The 14,658-nt window shown below is 50.8% G+C and overlaps 1 protein-coding gene across 1 annotated transcript; it reads right to left on the minus strand.

Moving 5' to 3' along the window:
• Nucleotides 1-1,048: 1,048 nt before the first annotated feature.
• On the minus strand, nt 1,049-4,774 carry TUFM (Tu translation elongation factor, mitochondrial). Its single transcript, XM_080830947.1, has 10 exons — nt 4,447-4,774; nt 4,149-4,343; nt 3,560-3,726; nt 3,224-3,328; nt 2,971-3,135; nt 2,687-2,819; nt 2,497-2,601; nt 2,230-2,381; nt 2,011-2,130; nt 1,049-1,409 (listed from the first exon to the last, which is right to left on the minus strand). Exons 1-10 carry the CDS (start codon nt 4,487-4,489, stop codon nt 1,236-1,238), a joined length of 1,359 nt encoding a protein of 452 aa, XP_080687073.1. The 5' UTR covers nt 4,490-4,774; the 3' UTR covers nt 1,049-1,235.
• Between the last annotated feature and the right edge of the window lie 9,884 nt (nt 4,775-14,658).

The following is a 14,658-nucleotide window of genomic DNA, read 5'->3' on the forward strand; positions in this document are numbered from 1 at the left end:
TTATGCACTGGTAATCGAGAACAGGCGTGCGGGGTTGTGGAGCTCTCCTAGAGGATGGCAGTTGGATCCAGGGGGCAGTGATGGAGAAAGCAACAGCGGGGAAGCCAGCTGGGCTCAGGATGTGTCAGGTGCAGGTGGAGACCGGTCTCCTGAGGCCTGGTCCTGAGGTTCAGGGGAGGGTCTTAGGAATCTCTCAAAACCTGGCCTTGCCTCAGACGCTAAGGAGAGTAAAGCAAACCTGCCATATTGCTGGACAGTTCTTGGGAAGCTCTTTTGTCCTTTTCTTGAGCCCACTTAGCTGCCTCTGCTGTGAAGCCAGATTCGACTGACTCAGAACAGCTCTTGGGTCGGGCGTGAGAGCTTCCCCGCTCTGGGTGGCTGGTCAGTGCTGAATGCGCTCATTTATTAGGAAGCAAGGTTGAGAGGGGTGCTTGTTAATCCCTGCTGAAAGTTCACCCTTTTTTGTTTGGGGTCAGCATCCTGGCCAGTCAAGTTCAAGTTTTTAAAACACCTATTCAGCATTTTACTCCCTACACATTTGATACAGTCCTTATCTTAATTTTAAATCTCAGTATGTGTTCAAAATGCATACTTCAGTTTGTAACTTCTCGCTCTTGTGTTTGGAATCACCATGGAGGCCAGAGACTGAATTATTAAAACCAGGGTCCTCACAAAGTGTTGGCTCTTGGTTCTAGAGGTGAGACACAGTTCCCAGTATCCTAGAGCCTAAGACAAGGGGAGGTGGGCATTAACAGGCTTCCAAACCACTGAGGACAGGAGGTGGGTTTGGCATTGCAGCCGAACCCCTGCTTGCTCTGAGGGAGAAGTCCCCAGTTTCTCCCCCAGGACAGCCAACGGTCCAACCAGTGTCTCGTGAGGCAGCCACACCAACTTCACTAGACCAGCTTTCAAGTTGTCATAGCAGTTCTGACCGCTTTGACAGGAGCTTTTCCAAACGGTATCACAGAGAAACAGAGGAATGTGTCCTATGCTCCATGTTCCTACCCCCATCCTCTCCAGCTTAGACAAAGGACACAAGACACAACGTCCTCACTATTCACAGAACAGTTTATTGACCTACCTCACCCAGCAGGCCCCGGGGCCCCTCCTGACCAGGGGAAGGGTCAGTCTAGTGCTCGGCTGGGCTGCAGCCCGTGCCCTGGGGAGGGGGCAGCAGCAGGCGACAATGCCGGCCAGTGCAGCCTTCAACAGCAGGATCTGAGCAGAGTCCAGACTCAACTCCACTTCAGGTTCTTGTCTTCCTCAGTCATAGCCGGCGTCTCAGTGACAAGGCCAGTGCCAATGGTCCGGTTGCCATCTCGCAGGGTGAAACGCTGGCCTTTTTCTAAGATCATGGGCTGCCGCAAGATAAGGCTGACCTTCAGGTCCTCCCCGGGCATGGCAAGCTCCTGGTGGGGGCAAAGAGAGGGTTCATGCACGGCCCTCAGGGCACCTTCTTTCCAACTGTTCGCTGCCTACCAAGGTTCAAAGTTAGGGAATGAATGTTAACTAAATTGAATCTGAATTAAAAAAAAATTTTTTTTAAGTTACGGGAAATGCAACAGGGAGATGCTTTCTGGAGATCCCAGCTGCCAGGCAGATGCAAACAGTCTATGTGAAGACAGGAAAGAACTTGTGACCGGCATTCCTAACGCTCACTCTTGAAAACAAAGTCAAGGAAACTATGGCTCATGCAGTTTTTTCTTAGTCACAAAACCTCCCTGAGCCATCATGTTCAGTGGAACTCTCAACGGGGAGAATGCTTTTCTGGGAGATCTTTCTGTGGGTAAACACTAACATGGGTTAAGTTTTTTACCTACTTCACCCCGGGAATACTAGGTGGAGACTCATTCCCCCAAACCCACCCAGCCAGACCTTTCCGTCACTGCTTCACGTACACCAGTCAATGAAAAGTCACCCGCGTTGTCACATCTTTGTAATTAGGAGTGAAGGAGAGGTGATAGAAAAAGGGTCTCCTCTACTCCTTCACGTTCCCTGTACCCACCATACCTTCCCTGGTGGCAAGATGACACGACAGGCCATGTCCCAAGTCAGGGAGAACATGACAGGCATGAAGTGGGACACAAAAGGCTTGTGGCGGCCACCTTCCTCCTTGCTGAGGATATAAACCTGGAAGAGAGCAACAAGGGTGAAGCTGTGCCTGGCTGGGAACGCTGCCTCTGCACGGGGCGGTCTGGCTCAGCGCCGCCCATCACCTGGAGCCCTCACCTGTGCCTCCACCTTCTGGTGGGGCTGGATGGACCCCGGCTTAGCCATGACCAGGCCACGCCTTAGGTCCTCTCGCTTCAAGCCTCGGACCAGGGCTCCAAGGTTGTCGCCCGCCTCTGCCCTCTCCAGACTCTTGTGGAACATCTCAATGCCTAGGAGGAAAGAGGAGAGACAAGGGAGGAGGGTGTAGGGCAGAGGGAAGGCGCAAAGATCTGCAAAGGGAAATCCTCAAGCCAGCCCCTGGGTCCCAAAGCGACTTTTCTATACCTGTCACCACAGACCGAATGTTCTTGCTATGTCCCAGGAACTCACACTCATCTCCCTTCTTCAAAATGCCACGCTCTAGCGTACCTGTCACCACCGTGCCTCGGCCTGGAAAGAAAGGACAGGAAGGACATGAGGAATACTGGGTCAGGCTATATAGCTAGAGAGGGGTGCAAGTGAACACGGTCCTCACCAGGAATTGAGTAAATGGACTCTACAGGCAGCAGGAAAGGCTTCTCCAGGTCTCGGGTGGGTACTGGGATATAAGTGTCCACGGCATCCAACAGCTTCTGCACAGACTTCACGCCTAGCTCAGGGTCACGTTGCTATGGGGGGGGGGGGGGAGGTGACAGGACTCTGAAATTTTCATTCTGCTCCTCTTACTAAGAGACACTCCCCAGGCTCGGAGCCTAATTCTGGATGCCCATCCAGCCCCATCCTCTGCCAGTAACAGCCCCTGCGTGACCCCGCGTTCACCTCAAGGGCACAGAGGGCAGAGCCTACGATGACCGGCGTCTCCTCCCCTTTGTAGCCAAACTCAGTGAGCAGTTCCCGGATCTCCAGCTCAACCAGCTCCACCATCTCAGAGTCCTGGACAGCATCTGCTTTGTTCACGTACACCACAACATGCTCTACTCCAATCTGTGGATGGCAAGGAGGAAAAAGTGGTGTCCTCAATGGACCAATTCCCCACTCTTCCTCTTTCCACCCCTCCCTGGGCTCTGAGTACCTGTTTGGCCAGTAATAGATGCTCTCGGGTCTGGGGCATAGGGCCATCATTGGCCGCCACCACCAGGATGCAGCCATCGAGCGGGGCGGTGCCTGTGATCATATTCTGGGGAGAAGGACAGAAAACAGACTAGTTTAAGGACCTCCTCAGCTCCACATCCATCTAGCCAAGCACAGCAGCTGAGGCCCATCCTTCTCAGCCATCTCCTTACCACCCACTTGGAGTGATAAGAAATCCATGACCAGAAATCCATGACCTCAACGCATGCACCTTGAATATCCTAACTTTTCCACAAGTCCAACATTTCCCCGGCCCTGTACCCAGCAATTCTCTCACCTTAACGTAATCTGCATGACCTGGGCAGTCTGTGTGGGCATAGTGGCGGGCTGCAGTGCTATACTCCACGTGGGCTGCATTAATCGTGATTCCACGGGCTCGCTCTTCAGGGGCGTTGTCAATCTCTTCATATTTCTTAAATTTGGCTCCACCTCCCTCTGCTAAAACTAAGGGGAAGAAGAATAAACCTCTCAGGTAAAGTTCCAGAGGTAGGCAGGCCACACCCCGGCCCCTCCCACCTACTACGCAAACAACGGTCTGAGAGAACACCGCGTCCATGACCCCCTCCCTCGGTTCCTGCAGCGGGTGTAAGTCGGGTCAGAAGAAAATATTAAAGGGCCTCAAGGTCCAGCCGTGCGACTTCTCTAGGATAAAGCCTCTGCTTACAGGACACTGGCCAAGGCTAGAAAGAGGCCATTCGGGCTCCCCAGCTCATGCATCACAAAGTCTTTCACGTCCGGGGGAATGTGTTTCCTGCATCTTCCAACCCACCGCCGGGGGCCACAACACCTCCAGCAGCACGTCCCGGGCTCCAGGTCCCGCCAGCAGAGAGGGCGCTTCCGGACGCCCCCGACCCATCCCCGCTTACTCTTCGTGATGGCCGCGGTCAGTGTGGTCTTGCCGTGGTCCACATGGCCGATGGTGCCCACGTTCACATGCGGCTTGTCGCGCACATAGGTCTTCTTGGCCTCCACGGCCAGCCCACGGCACAAGCTGGGCAGCACCGGGGCCCTCAGCGGCCGCAAGAGGCCCTGCAGCAGTGGGGTCGGGCCGTTCCCAAGACCTGCCGGGGCAGAGGCCTGGAATCAGGGCGCCGGTCCGAGCCCGGCCGCTCGCGACGACCCCCACGTGGCCCCGCGCCGCCACTGCCTTCCCCGCCCTCTCACCGCTCAAGAGGGGCGTCGCGCGCAGCAGGGTGGTGGCCGCCATTGTGATCGTACTCGCCCCCCGAGTACCCGGTCCCGGGCGCCCGCGCGTGCGAAAAGAAAAGGGCACGGGCGACTGGAGGTCATTTCCGGCGGAAGTGACGGTCTGGAGGGCAAGTCTGGGTCCCTCTAGCCTCCACTTTTTATGGCCATTTTACGACTTCCGGGCGTGGAACCGAAGGCGACGACGGAAGGGGCTGGCGTCTCGCGGGGCGGGGAGGGAGGGAGACGATTTCCACCGCGCGCTCGGGCTTTGCGGACTGACGGGGGCAAAGCTGCTGTCTCCGGCGGCGCGGGGGAGCGACGTGGAGCGTCCCGTCGCGCAGCAGCGCCCCGCAGGCTCATGGGCGTTGTAGTTCCCAGGGCGGCGAGTGGTGGTTGCGCTTGGCATGGGAGGCCAGTAGGGCTAAGCCGGGTCCCGAGTGAGGGTGCCGGCCTCCGGGAGGCCGAGGCTGCGGCCCCGGCGCGGCCTGCGGGGGAGCTTCCGTGGAGTCCGACCCTCTGCGCGGGTCTGGCGAGAGATCTGGCGGCCGTTGAGCCGCCGCTGGAGGTATGACGAGATCCTACGGCCAGGCTGAGAGAGATGGGCTTGGGAGCCTCTCGCGAGTGGGGCGCCAGGGTGACCCATCTCTCCGCGGAGCCTTTGTTTCCTTGTCTGTAAAATGGGAACAGTAGTATATACCTTATGGGGGCAGATTCTGACGTCTGGCTCTGGGACGACATGAGCTGGATAGGAGGCAGGAATGGAGGCCAGGGGCCTCCAGGTCCCACATTCCGTGACCCCGAAATACCCACCCTCCTGGCTCACAGCCTGCGGGGACAGACAGCTTTGCCGTCCACCCCCTGGAGCCTCTCTGCCGGGGGACTAAGCACTAATTCCCTTGCTCGGCACCCCACCCGCCCACCCAGTAATACAGATGATACAGAGGGTCCGAGGGTGCGGGACCGACTTCAGGTGCCTGCACGGGGGCAGCCTGAGTCTTTCTTGTCCCTGCGGTGGCCCCAGCACCGAACACAGGGCAGAGCACCCAGTGAGTGCTCAGGGCATTTGTGTTGACTGAATGAGTGAGTGCAAGGCTAGCAATTGACCTTTAACTCTGACATCCATCATCTCATCACCCAGGGATGAGAACAGCAGCTGCTTAACCGTGATTGATATTTCCCAAACTCATCAGATCCTAAGATTCCTTGGTCGGTATTTGGTTTCAGATAGATTCCCTAATTCCTCCCTTGAAGATTATGATTCAGGAGGGTCTAGGCACAGACGGGGAAGTTGTATTTATTTATAATACACACGGTTTCCCAAGCTTGGAGGAGTTTGGGAAACAGCTAGAGCTTTGTATGGATTGGGCTTTGTGCAAACGCTTCGTATTGGTTCACATTCAACGCGCCCAGTGTTACCCTGCGTGGTTGGAGCTGTGATTTCCCCCATTTCACAGGTGAGAAAACAGCATCAGGGTGATTTAGGAACCCAGTACAACTGAACTCGGAAAAAAGTGTTCACTTAACCACCACCTGGTACTGTCATTCAGCAGCCAATTTACTGCTCAGAGAAAATGAAGAACTTGCTAAGACTTGTGTCCTCCTGGCCTTCCGGCGCATCATCTCTGCTTAGGAAGGGCTGTGCCGTAACTAAAGGTTTTCTTTGTCTTGATCCTGTACCTCAGGCACTCCACTCCTAGGAATTTCTTCTGAGACACTATTGGCCACTATGAGAATGTAAGATTTTTGGGGGGTGGTACTTGAACGAATGCTTTCTATTTTAGCGGTGCTGTATTTATTGGAATGTGTATTAGTTTGAAACAGAAAACTGGGGTGGCAAATACTGAGATTAAACAATGAGTCAACTTAGGGACACCTGGGTGGCTCAGTTGGTTAAGCAGCAGCCTTCTGCTCAGGTCATGATCTCAGGGTCCTGAGATGGAGCCCCACATCAGGCTTCGTGCTCAGTGGGGAGTCTGCTTCTCCCTCTCCCTCTGTTGCTCCTCCTGCCTCCGCTGTCTCGCTCGTGCGCACTCTCTCTCAAGTAAATAAATAAAATCTTCTTAAAAATATTAATAAATACGGGCACCTGGGTGGCTCAGTGAGTTAAAGCCTCTGGGATCCTGCCTGTCCTGGGATCGAGTCCCACATCGGGCTCTCTGCTTGGCAGGGAGTCTGCTTCCTCCTCTCTCTCTGCCTACTTGTGATCTCCATTTGTGAAATAAATAAATAAAATCTTTAAAAAATATATTAATAAATAAAAAATAAGTCCATTTAAGAGGCAGTATGTGGTAGATACTATTATGGGAAGTATAAACATATGGCAGATTTGGGGGCAGGTGGTACACAAATGACTGAAGTTTGAGAAACAGCACTCAGAAGAGTCTGAAGGGAGAAGATTTTTTGTAGAGCTGTTGACTGTGTCTTGTAGAGCTGTTGCTGTTGACTGTAGTATCGCCTGTAATCAAAGTTTTTTTTTTAAGATTTTATTTATTTGACAGAGAGATCATAAGTGTGCAGAGAAGCAGGTGGGCGGTGGGGGTGGGGAGCAGGCTCCCTGCTGAGCAGAGAGCCCAATGTGGGGCTCGATCCCAGGACCCTGAGATCATGACCTGAGCTGAAGGCAGAGGCTTAGCCCACTGAGCCACCCAGGCACCCCAATAGTTGGAAGTCTTGATTTACAGACAACAGAGTTTACATTGGCTAGTTTACACAGAAGAAGGATTTGTTTAAGGGTTTGAGTTAGCTTATAGAACTGTGGAATGGGCCGGAGAAACAGCTCCCAAGCCATGGAACTGATCTGATGTGGGAAGAAAAGTGGGGTTCCTGCCACTGCCACCACCACCAAACACTGAAGGCCAGGCCTTAGACTCATCCGCGACACCTACGGCTCATGGTGCTGAAGCTGCTTCTGCCTCCAGAAGGTGGCCCTCCGGCCCCCAAAGCCAGGCAGATTCAAGGCCTCCCTTGAATGCGTCTGATTGGAGATGCCTAGATCGTCCTGTGTCCATATCGGTATCAGAGGAGCCTAAGAGAGGCCTCGTAACTTTAACTTTGGGAGAGCAGACGTGCTAGCGGGGATTCTCCCTGGAGGTCCAGCCACAGGGAATACAGACATCCAGCATGTGGCTGTGGGAGCATCAGTTTGGCACGGCCACTAGCGAGGTAATAATAGGGTGGACTCAGAGTTGCTGAGACTTGTGGGCAGTGCCAGATGAAAAAGGAAGGCTGGCTGCCAGAGAAACATAGCAGGTGGGGTGGCAGGGCTGGTGGGCGGACGACAAAGGAAGTGGAAAACAATCAGGACTTTCGGAGGCTGTGAATTTGCTTGGAGAAAGGTTTTTCTCTTTCAGACATGTATTTTGAGTGACTGTAGTTAAAGACATGTTCTTGGTGCAGAATCTGGAACTCTTTAAAAAGATGCTCTTGAAATCAAATGGGTCTGTGAGCAGTCTGTGAGCTCCCGCTTAACACCCATGTTTCCATCTTAAGGACAGGGCCCTGATTTTGTTCAAGGTGGTCCTTTTCCCAGTTCCGGGAATAAATCCTGACAGGCCTCGTCTACTTCTGGTGGGCCTCTTCTCCTTGCCAGGGGCTTTGTTTAGGGTTGAGTGTGTGACTTCTTTGGGGCACGTGATGGGTCAGTGGTGATCTACTTTGGGGGCTTCCAGGAAGGGGTCTCTCACCCTCCAGGAGACACCGAAGAGATGGACCGCCTTCTGACTCTGGGTGTGGCTGGGTCTGGATGCAAAGCCTGGAGCTTCTCTGCCTGTCATATCTGATCAGTGATGAAGCCAAAATCCAGAAGAGGGCAAAACAGAGGAGTTTAGAAGACCGGACACCTTACGCCAGACTGTCACAGTTGTCTGTTTGCATCCAGATACCTCCTAAAAGAGAACCTGTCTCATAGCGCTTAATACCCTAAGACATATTTCTTGGTTTCACTTGTCTGAGACCGAGTGGCCTGAGTGGGACCAGGACTGGACTTCCTTTATGTCTGTATCCTCTGCCTGGGCCACTGTTGGGTTCTGTATGATTGCGCCTGAACTACTAATGAGCCTTCCAAATCAAAGGGTGCCGCCAAGTGGTGTTACAGACCTAACAAATCCAAAACAGGACCCTCGTTCTCTTCCAGGCTCCACTTCCGCCTCTGAATAAGCAATGCTGCCTTTCTCCCTTCCCCTCAACCCTGGTGTCTAATCCACTTACCCAGTCCTGGTGGTTTTCTGTCCAAAATATGTCTTGGATGTCATCATTTGTCTGTCTCTACTGCTGACCCTGTGGTTCAGTCTGGGATCTTCTATCACCTAGGCTAGCTCACAACCTCTACAATGGCTCTCCCAGCTCCTGTTCCTCTCAATACCTGGCAAACCCATGCCCACACAGTAGTCAAGATCAGCCCTGAAAATGTGGATCAGAGGGGCACCTGACCGGCTCAGTCCATAGAGCATGCAACTCTTTTTTTTTTTTTTAAGATTTTTAATTTTTATTTATTTGAGAGCGAGAGAGCATGAGCCAGGGAATTGGAGGGAGGAAGGAGCAGAAGGAGAGGGAGAAGCAGGCTCCTCACTCGATCCCGGGACTCTGGGATCATGACCTGAGCCAAAGGTAGACACTTAACCAACAGAGCCACCCAAGCACCCCAAGCATGTGACTCTTGATCTTAGGGTTGTGAAATTGAGGTTCTCATTGGGTGTAGAGATTAATGAAATAAATAGATAAATAAAAATAAAGATTCCCTTTCAATTTTTAATTAATCAGTTAGTTAAGCTTGGATCAGAAATTCACACACACACCCCTCCCGTGACTCCTTACTACACTTAGAATAAAATCCCAACTCCTACTTTAAATGGGCAAACTGTATGGCCGGGGAATTATACCTTGTAAAGCTGTTACATAAAAACCCAAACTCCTCCCTGTGGCCCACCTCTTTGACCCCATCTAGTATGATTCCCCTATTACTCGCTGCCAACCACACTGGCCATTGTGGTCTGCAAACATCCCCCAGTTGTTTCTACCCCAGGATCTTTGTAGATGCTCTTCCTTGGCATGTTCTTCCTTGTAGCTTTTCCCAGGGCTGTTTGTCCCATCATTCAGCCCCACCTCCGATATTGATGTCACCTCTTCTATCTAAAGTAGCCCCCCGTCACCCTCTCCTCACTGGTCCTCTTTGGTTTTCTTCATAGCACCTGAAAAAAATTTTTTTAAGATTTTATTTATTTATTTGACAGAGGCAGGCAGAGAGAGAGAGAGAGAGAGAGAGAGAGGAGGAAGCAGGCTCCCTGCTGAGCAGAGAGCTCGACACGGGGCTCTATTCTGAGACCCTGAGATCATGAACTGAGCCAAAGGCAGAGGCTTAACCCAGTGAGCCACCCAGGTGCCCCGATAGCACCTAAATTTCTAAAATTATCTTATTTGTTTGCTTGTTGGCTTGTTTGTGGGGTTGTTGCTCTACCCTGTCTCACCAGGTCATGACAGTAAGAATTTATTTTTGTAACTCTGAACAGTGCCTAACCAACACTCAGGTGAAGAAGTATTTGTTGAAGGAATTATGTGTTGAATTATCTCAGTTGAGCATATATGTCGGGCTTGTTAAGTATCCTGATGTTATCAGTGGAAAGCAAATTTTGTATTCACAATCACGTTGAAAATAAAGGTGAACCACAGTAACTTTTGAAGTCTCTGCTTTATTGTCTATAAAATGGGGATGGAGTGAGGAAGTTAAACTTTATTTTTTCTAAGATTTCTTGCCACTCTTTAGAGGATGGGATCTGGTGTCATTGAAATGAGTACTAGGCTGGTCAGCAACTTAGTAGATGGGGCGCTAGGGCTCAGAACTTTGTCCTCAATGCCCCTCAACAGACGTACTGGGAGCTCAAGGGCATTCTTCACTCTTCCCCCACCAGCCAGCCTTGGCAGTGTCTCCTCAGAAATCTCACCAGCTATTGTCTTTGCAGTACCCCCACCGTACTGCCCGGGCCAGGTCAGCATCAGCCCCTCCTGGACCACAACCCCAGTCTCCTCTCTGCTTCCCGTCCCCACCCGCCCCCATACCAGCCCTGGATTTGGGGCAGGGGATCCTGACCAAAGCACCAAAGCTGGATTTGACATCCCAGAAGACAAAAGGGGAGAAATCCCCATCTCTTGGGGATGGAGTAGGGTGAGCCTCCAGTAGAATCCCACAAGCAACCACTTCCCCTTCTGTCAGAGACCCTGATTATCCTCTGAAGAGCTGCCTCTGCTCTGCTCCGCCCATCCCGGTCTCAGATGACGGGTCTCTGAGCCAGTGTTTACCAGTCAGCAAAATCTATCCCTTGTGATCACACTTGTTGAGTACTAGTGTACTCAAGTTCAGTTCCAGCACTAAGTGCCCGAAGTCAACTCAGACCCCACAGATTAAGGGCTCAGTCCTCCCCAGACTGCCCCCATTTCAGATGAGAGATGCAAGTGGGGTCCCCCAGTCATCTTCACTTCTGACCAACCTGTTCCAGATCAGGGAGTTTCCCATGACCCCCCAAACCCCTCAGGTGTGATAATTTGCTAGAACAACTCACAGAATGCAGGATAACACTATACTTATGATTACAGTTAGAGTAGAGAATACAAGTCAGGAACAGCTAGCTAAATGAAGAGAGACACAGAGTGAGGTTCGGGAGACCTGGTTTCATGTTTTAGGCATGATTGATTAAGTCATTGCCATGTGACTGAACTCAATCTCTGGATCCCCCTCCCCTCCCTGGATATCCAGCTGCCTCAAAATCCCAACCCTCGGGGGTGCCTGGCTGGTTCAGTCAGAAGAACATGTGACTTTTGATCTCAGGGGTTGTGAGTTCAAGCCCCGTGATAGGTGTAGAGATTAACATACATACATACATAAATCTTTTTAAAAATCCCAACCCTCTGTATTATGCTGAGCGTCATAAGTCAATCAGAGAAAGACAATTATCATATGATCTCCCTGATATGAAGAATTTGAGAGGCAACGTGAAGGGTTTAGGGGGTAGGGAAGGAAAAAATGAAACAAGATGGGATCGGGAGGGAGACAAACCATAAGAGACTCTTAATCTCACAAAACAAACTGAGGGTTGCTGGAGGGGGGAGGGATAGGGTGGCTGGGTGATGGACATTGGGGAGGGTATGTGCTATGGTGAGTGCTGGGAAATGTATAGACCTGGCGATTCACTGACCTGTACCCCTCGGGCTAATAATACATTATATGTCAATAAACAAATAAAATAAAAATCCCAACCCTCTAGTCACCAGGATAGTCTTTCTGGTGACCAGCCCTTATCCTGAAGCTATCTACGGGCTTGCGATTAGTAACCTCATTAGCTAAAACTTGGGTGTGATCTAAAGGGCACTTCTATTACTTGGTAAATTCCAAGTACTTTTAAAGTTCTGTGCCAGGAAGCTGGGACAAAAACCAAATTCTTCATTATATCTGGTGACCCAGGCAGAGCTGATGAGACTCAATCCTGTTGCGTTTGCCAGAGCCATTGGTAAAGCTATGATCTTTTCCCACTATGACTGTGAAGCAAGTAGGATGTATGCTGGGAGCTGCTGGGAGCCATCTTGCCACCTGTGAGGGGACAATCTGGAAAGCAGAGGAAAGCAGAGCTGAGAGACTGAGACCAAGTTCAAATGCCCAAAGTCATTCTACCTCTGATTTTTCAATTCTGTGAGCCAGGAAGCGCCCCCTCTTTTCATGTTGAAGCTCCCTTACATTGGGAGTGGTTGGAGGGTTTCATTACTGATAGCTAAAAGCATCCTGACTGTCACATACCCTGTTCCTGAGAAGCAAGTATTTCTCCCTTTTACGTTAATACCTTGGCTTAATGTGGATCCTACCATTCCCACCTTCCCCAAACCTCACTCCTTCAAATACTATCCTCTCTACTGGCTCCTTTCCCTTTAGACTTTCCTCATGGTCAGGTCTCCCTCAGGCCAGCTCTCCATACTCCTCCTCCCGTTTCTTCACCTTCCATTCATTCCTCAGCCCACTACCATTTGGCTTCTGCTTCTACCACTTCCTTCTATTTTTTTTTAAAGATTTTATTTATTTATTTGACAGACAGAGATCACAAGTAGGCAGAGAGGCAGGCAGAGAGAGAGGAAGGGAAGCAGGCTCCCTGCTGGGCAGAGAGCCCGATGCGGGGCTCGATCCCAGGACCCTGGGACTATGACCTGAGCTGAAGGCAGAGACTTTAACCCACTGAGTCACCCAGGCACCCCTTCTACCACTTCTTTAAAATCACTCTCACCATGGGGCGCCTGGGTGGCTCAGTTGGTTAAGCATCTGCTTTCGGCTCAGGTCATGGTCCCAGGGTCCTGGGATCAAGCCCCGCATCGGGCTCCCTCCTCAGCAGGGAGCCTGCTTCTCCCTCTCCCACTCCCCTTGCTTGTGTTCCCTCTCTTGCTGTGTCTCTGTCAAATAAACAAAATCTTTAAACAGCTACTCTCACTGAAGTCCCCAAACAGTGTTAGTTGATAGGGATAGAAGCAGAAAAATATTCACCTTTAGCCCAGAAAGCTGACCTAAAGCCTGCATAACTCTGATAAAGATCAAATACGTGCTGGCTGCTACATTGTAAAGGGTCTCATGACTGTCTGTACGTGTCACCAATAGTTAACATCCAACTGAATGATAAGCACCAGAGAAATCTTGCGAAAGTAGTTTTACAGGCAAGAAATTCGAAGAAAACATTTATGATCTAATATTCCCCGCACATCCCCTCCCCTTTGAACACGATGCACATAATCACCAGCTTCATACAGCAAAGGTAAGGCTCTTTCTGCCCATGAGTCTTGTTGCCATGCAACAATAAATGCACTTCTTGGCACCAAAAACATCTCAAGAATTTTTTTTTGAATGTCCACTCGTGGCCCCACAGCATCAGTCACCGATGTTTTAAACAGGAGACAATGGCAATGCCATGGATCCCTTTTTAATCACTTGCTCGTGAGGTGTCTGACCACGCGCATGCTCTATACTCCCATACCCCCTGGTCTTTGTTGTGTGGTTCCTCTTCCAACGCAGTGTCCAGATTTTTTTCTGGTTTGGAGGGATGCCCTCAGGCTGCATCAAGGCTTTACCTTGATGAACTGACATCTCCAGGAATGTCGCTTGGTGAACAGCTAAGGCTTGTAGGTATAGGGAAGGCCCCACTCCCTTGTTTCTGGGCAAATCTGACACATATCTTTCATCCAGAGCTCCCCTGCAGGATCAAGTTGAACTTCTCTCTGCCTGAGGTCAGTCATTTGTTTGGTTTTCTCTCCTTACCTCTCCTGCTTCTCCCACTCTCTTACCGATTTCTTCTTTTTTTAAAATTTTTTAATAAAGATTTTATTTATTTATTTGACAGGGAAAGATCACAAGTAGGCAGAGAGAGAGGGGAAAGCAGTCTCCCCGATGAGCAGAGAGGCTGATGCGGGGCTTGATCCCAGGACCCCAAGATCATGACCTGAGCCGAAGGCAGAGGCTTAACCCACTGAGCCACCCAGGCACCCCCCGATTTCTTCTGGTAGCACTGTTTGACGAAGTCACTTGCACACACATCATCTCAAGGTCTACTTCTGGGAAACCTGACCCAAGACATTATCTCAGCACTTTCTACTCCTCTTTTGCTGCCTATCTGATAAGGGTGGATTGTTTTCCAGAATTAGGTGCTGGGCCCTCTACAGAAAATTGCCTGGACAATCTCGTTCATGTCCATGGTTTCAACCAATAGCTTCAATTCTCACTTCTGATCATCCCCAAACTGTTTTATGCAGCTCAGACTGCTGCTCTCTCTGCTGGACAGCTCCAGGTAGCTGTCCACAGACAACCCCAGCTAGCTATCCACAGACAACCTCTGCACTAACGCAATAGTCACTAGCCACATGTGGCTATTTTAATTAATTAAAATTTAAATCCCTAGTCCCACCAGCACATTTCAAGTGCCCAGGAGCTACCTATGGCTAGTGGCTACCACCCTAGATAGTGTCAATATAGAACATCTGTCATGGCAGAAAGTTTTATTGGACAGCTTAGAAACATTTCCAAACCTAACTCATCATCCCCAGACCGTTGCTTTAGTCCTCACTGTGTCTCTCTTAGAAACAGTGGGCAGAAATTACAGAAACTAGAAACTACAGAGAAAGGGTGTGTAAGGGCTTCAGGGAGGAGGGAGGGGACCACAGAACTAGAGTCTT

The sequence above is a fragment of the Martes martes genome (assembly GCF_963455335.1).
Source record: "Martes martes genome assembly, chromosome: 18".
Lineage (NCBI taxonomy): Eukaryota > Metazoa > Chordata > Mammalia > Carnivora > Mustelidae > Martes > Martes martes.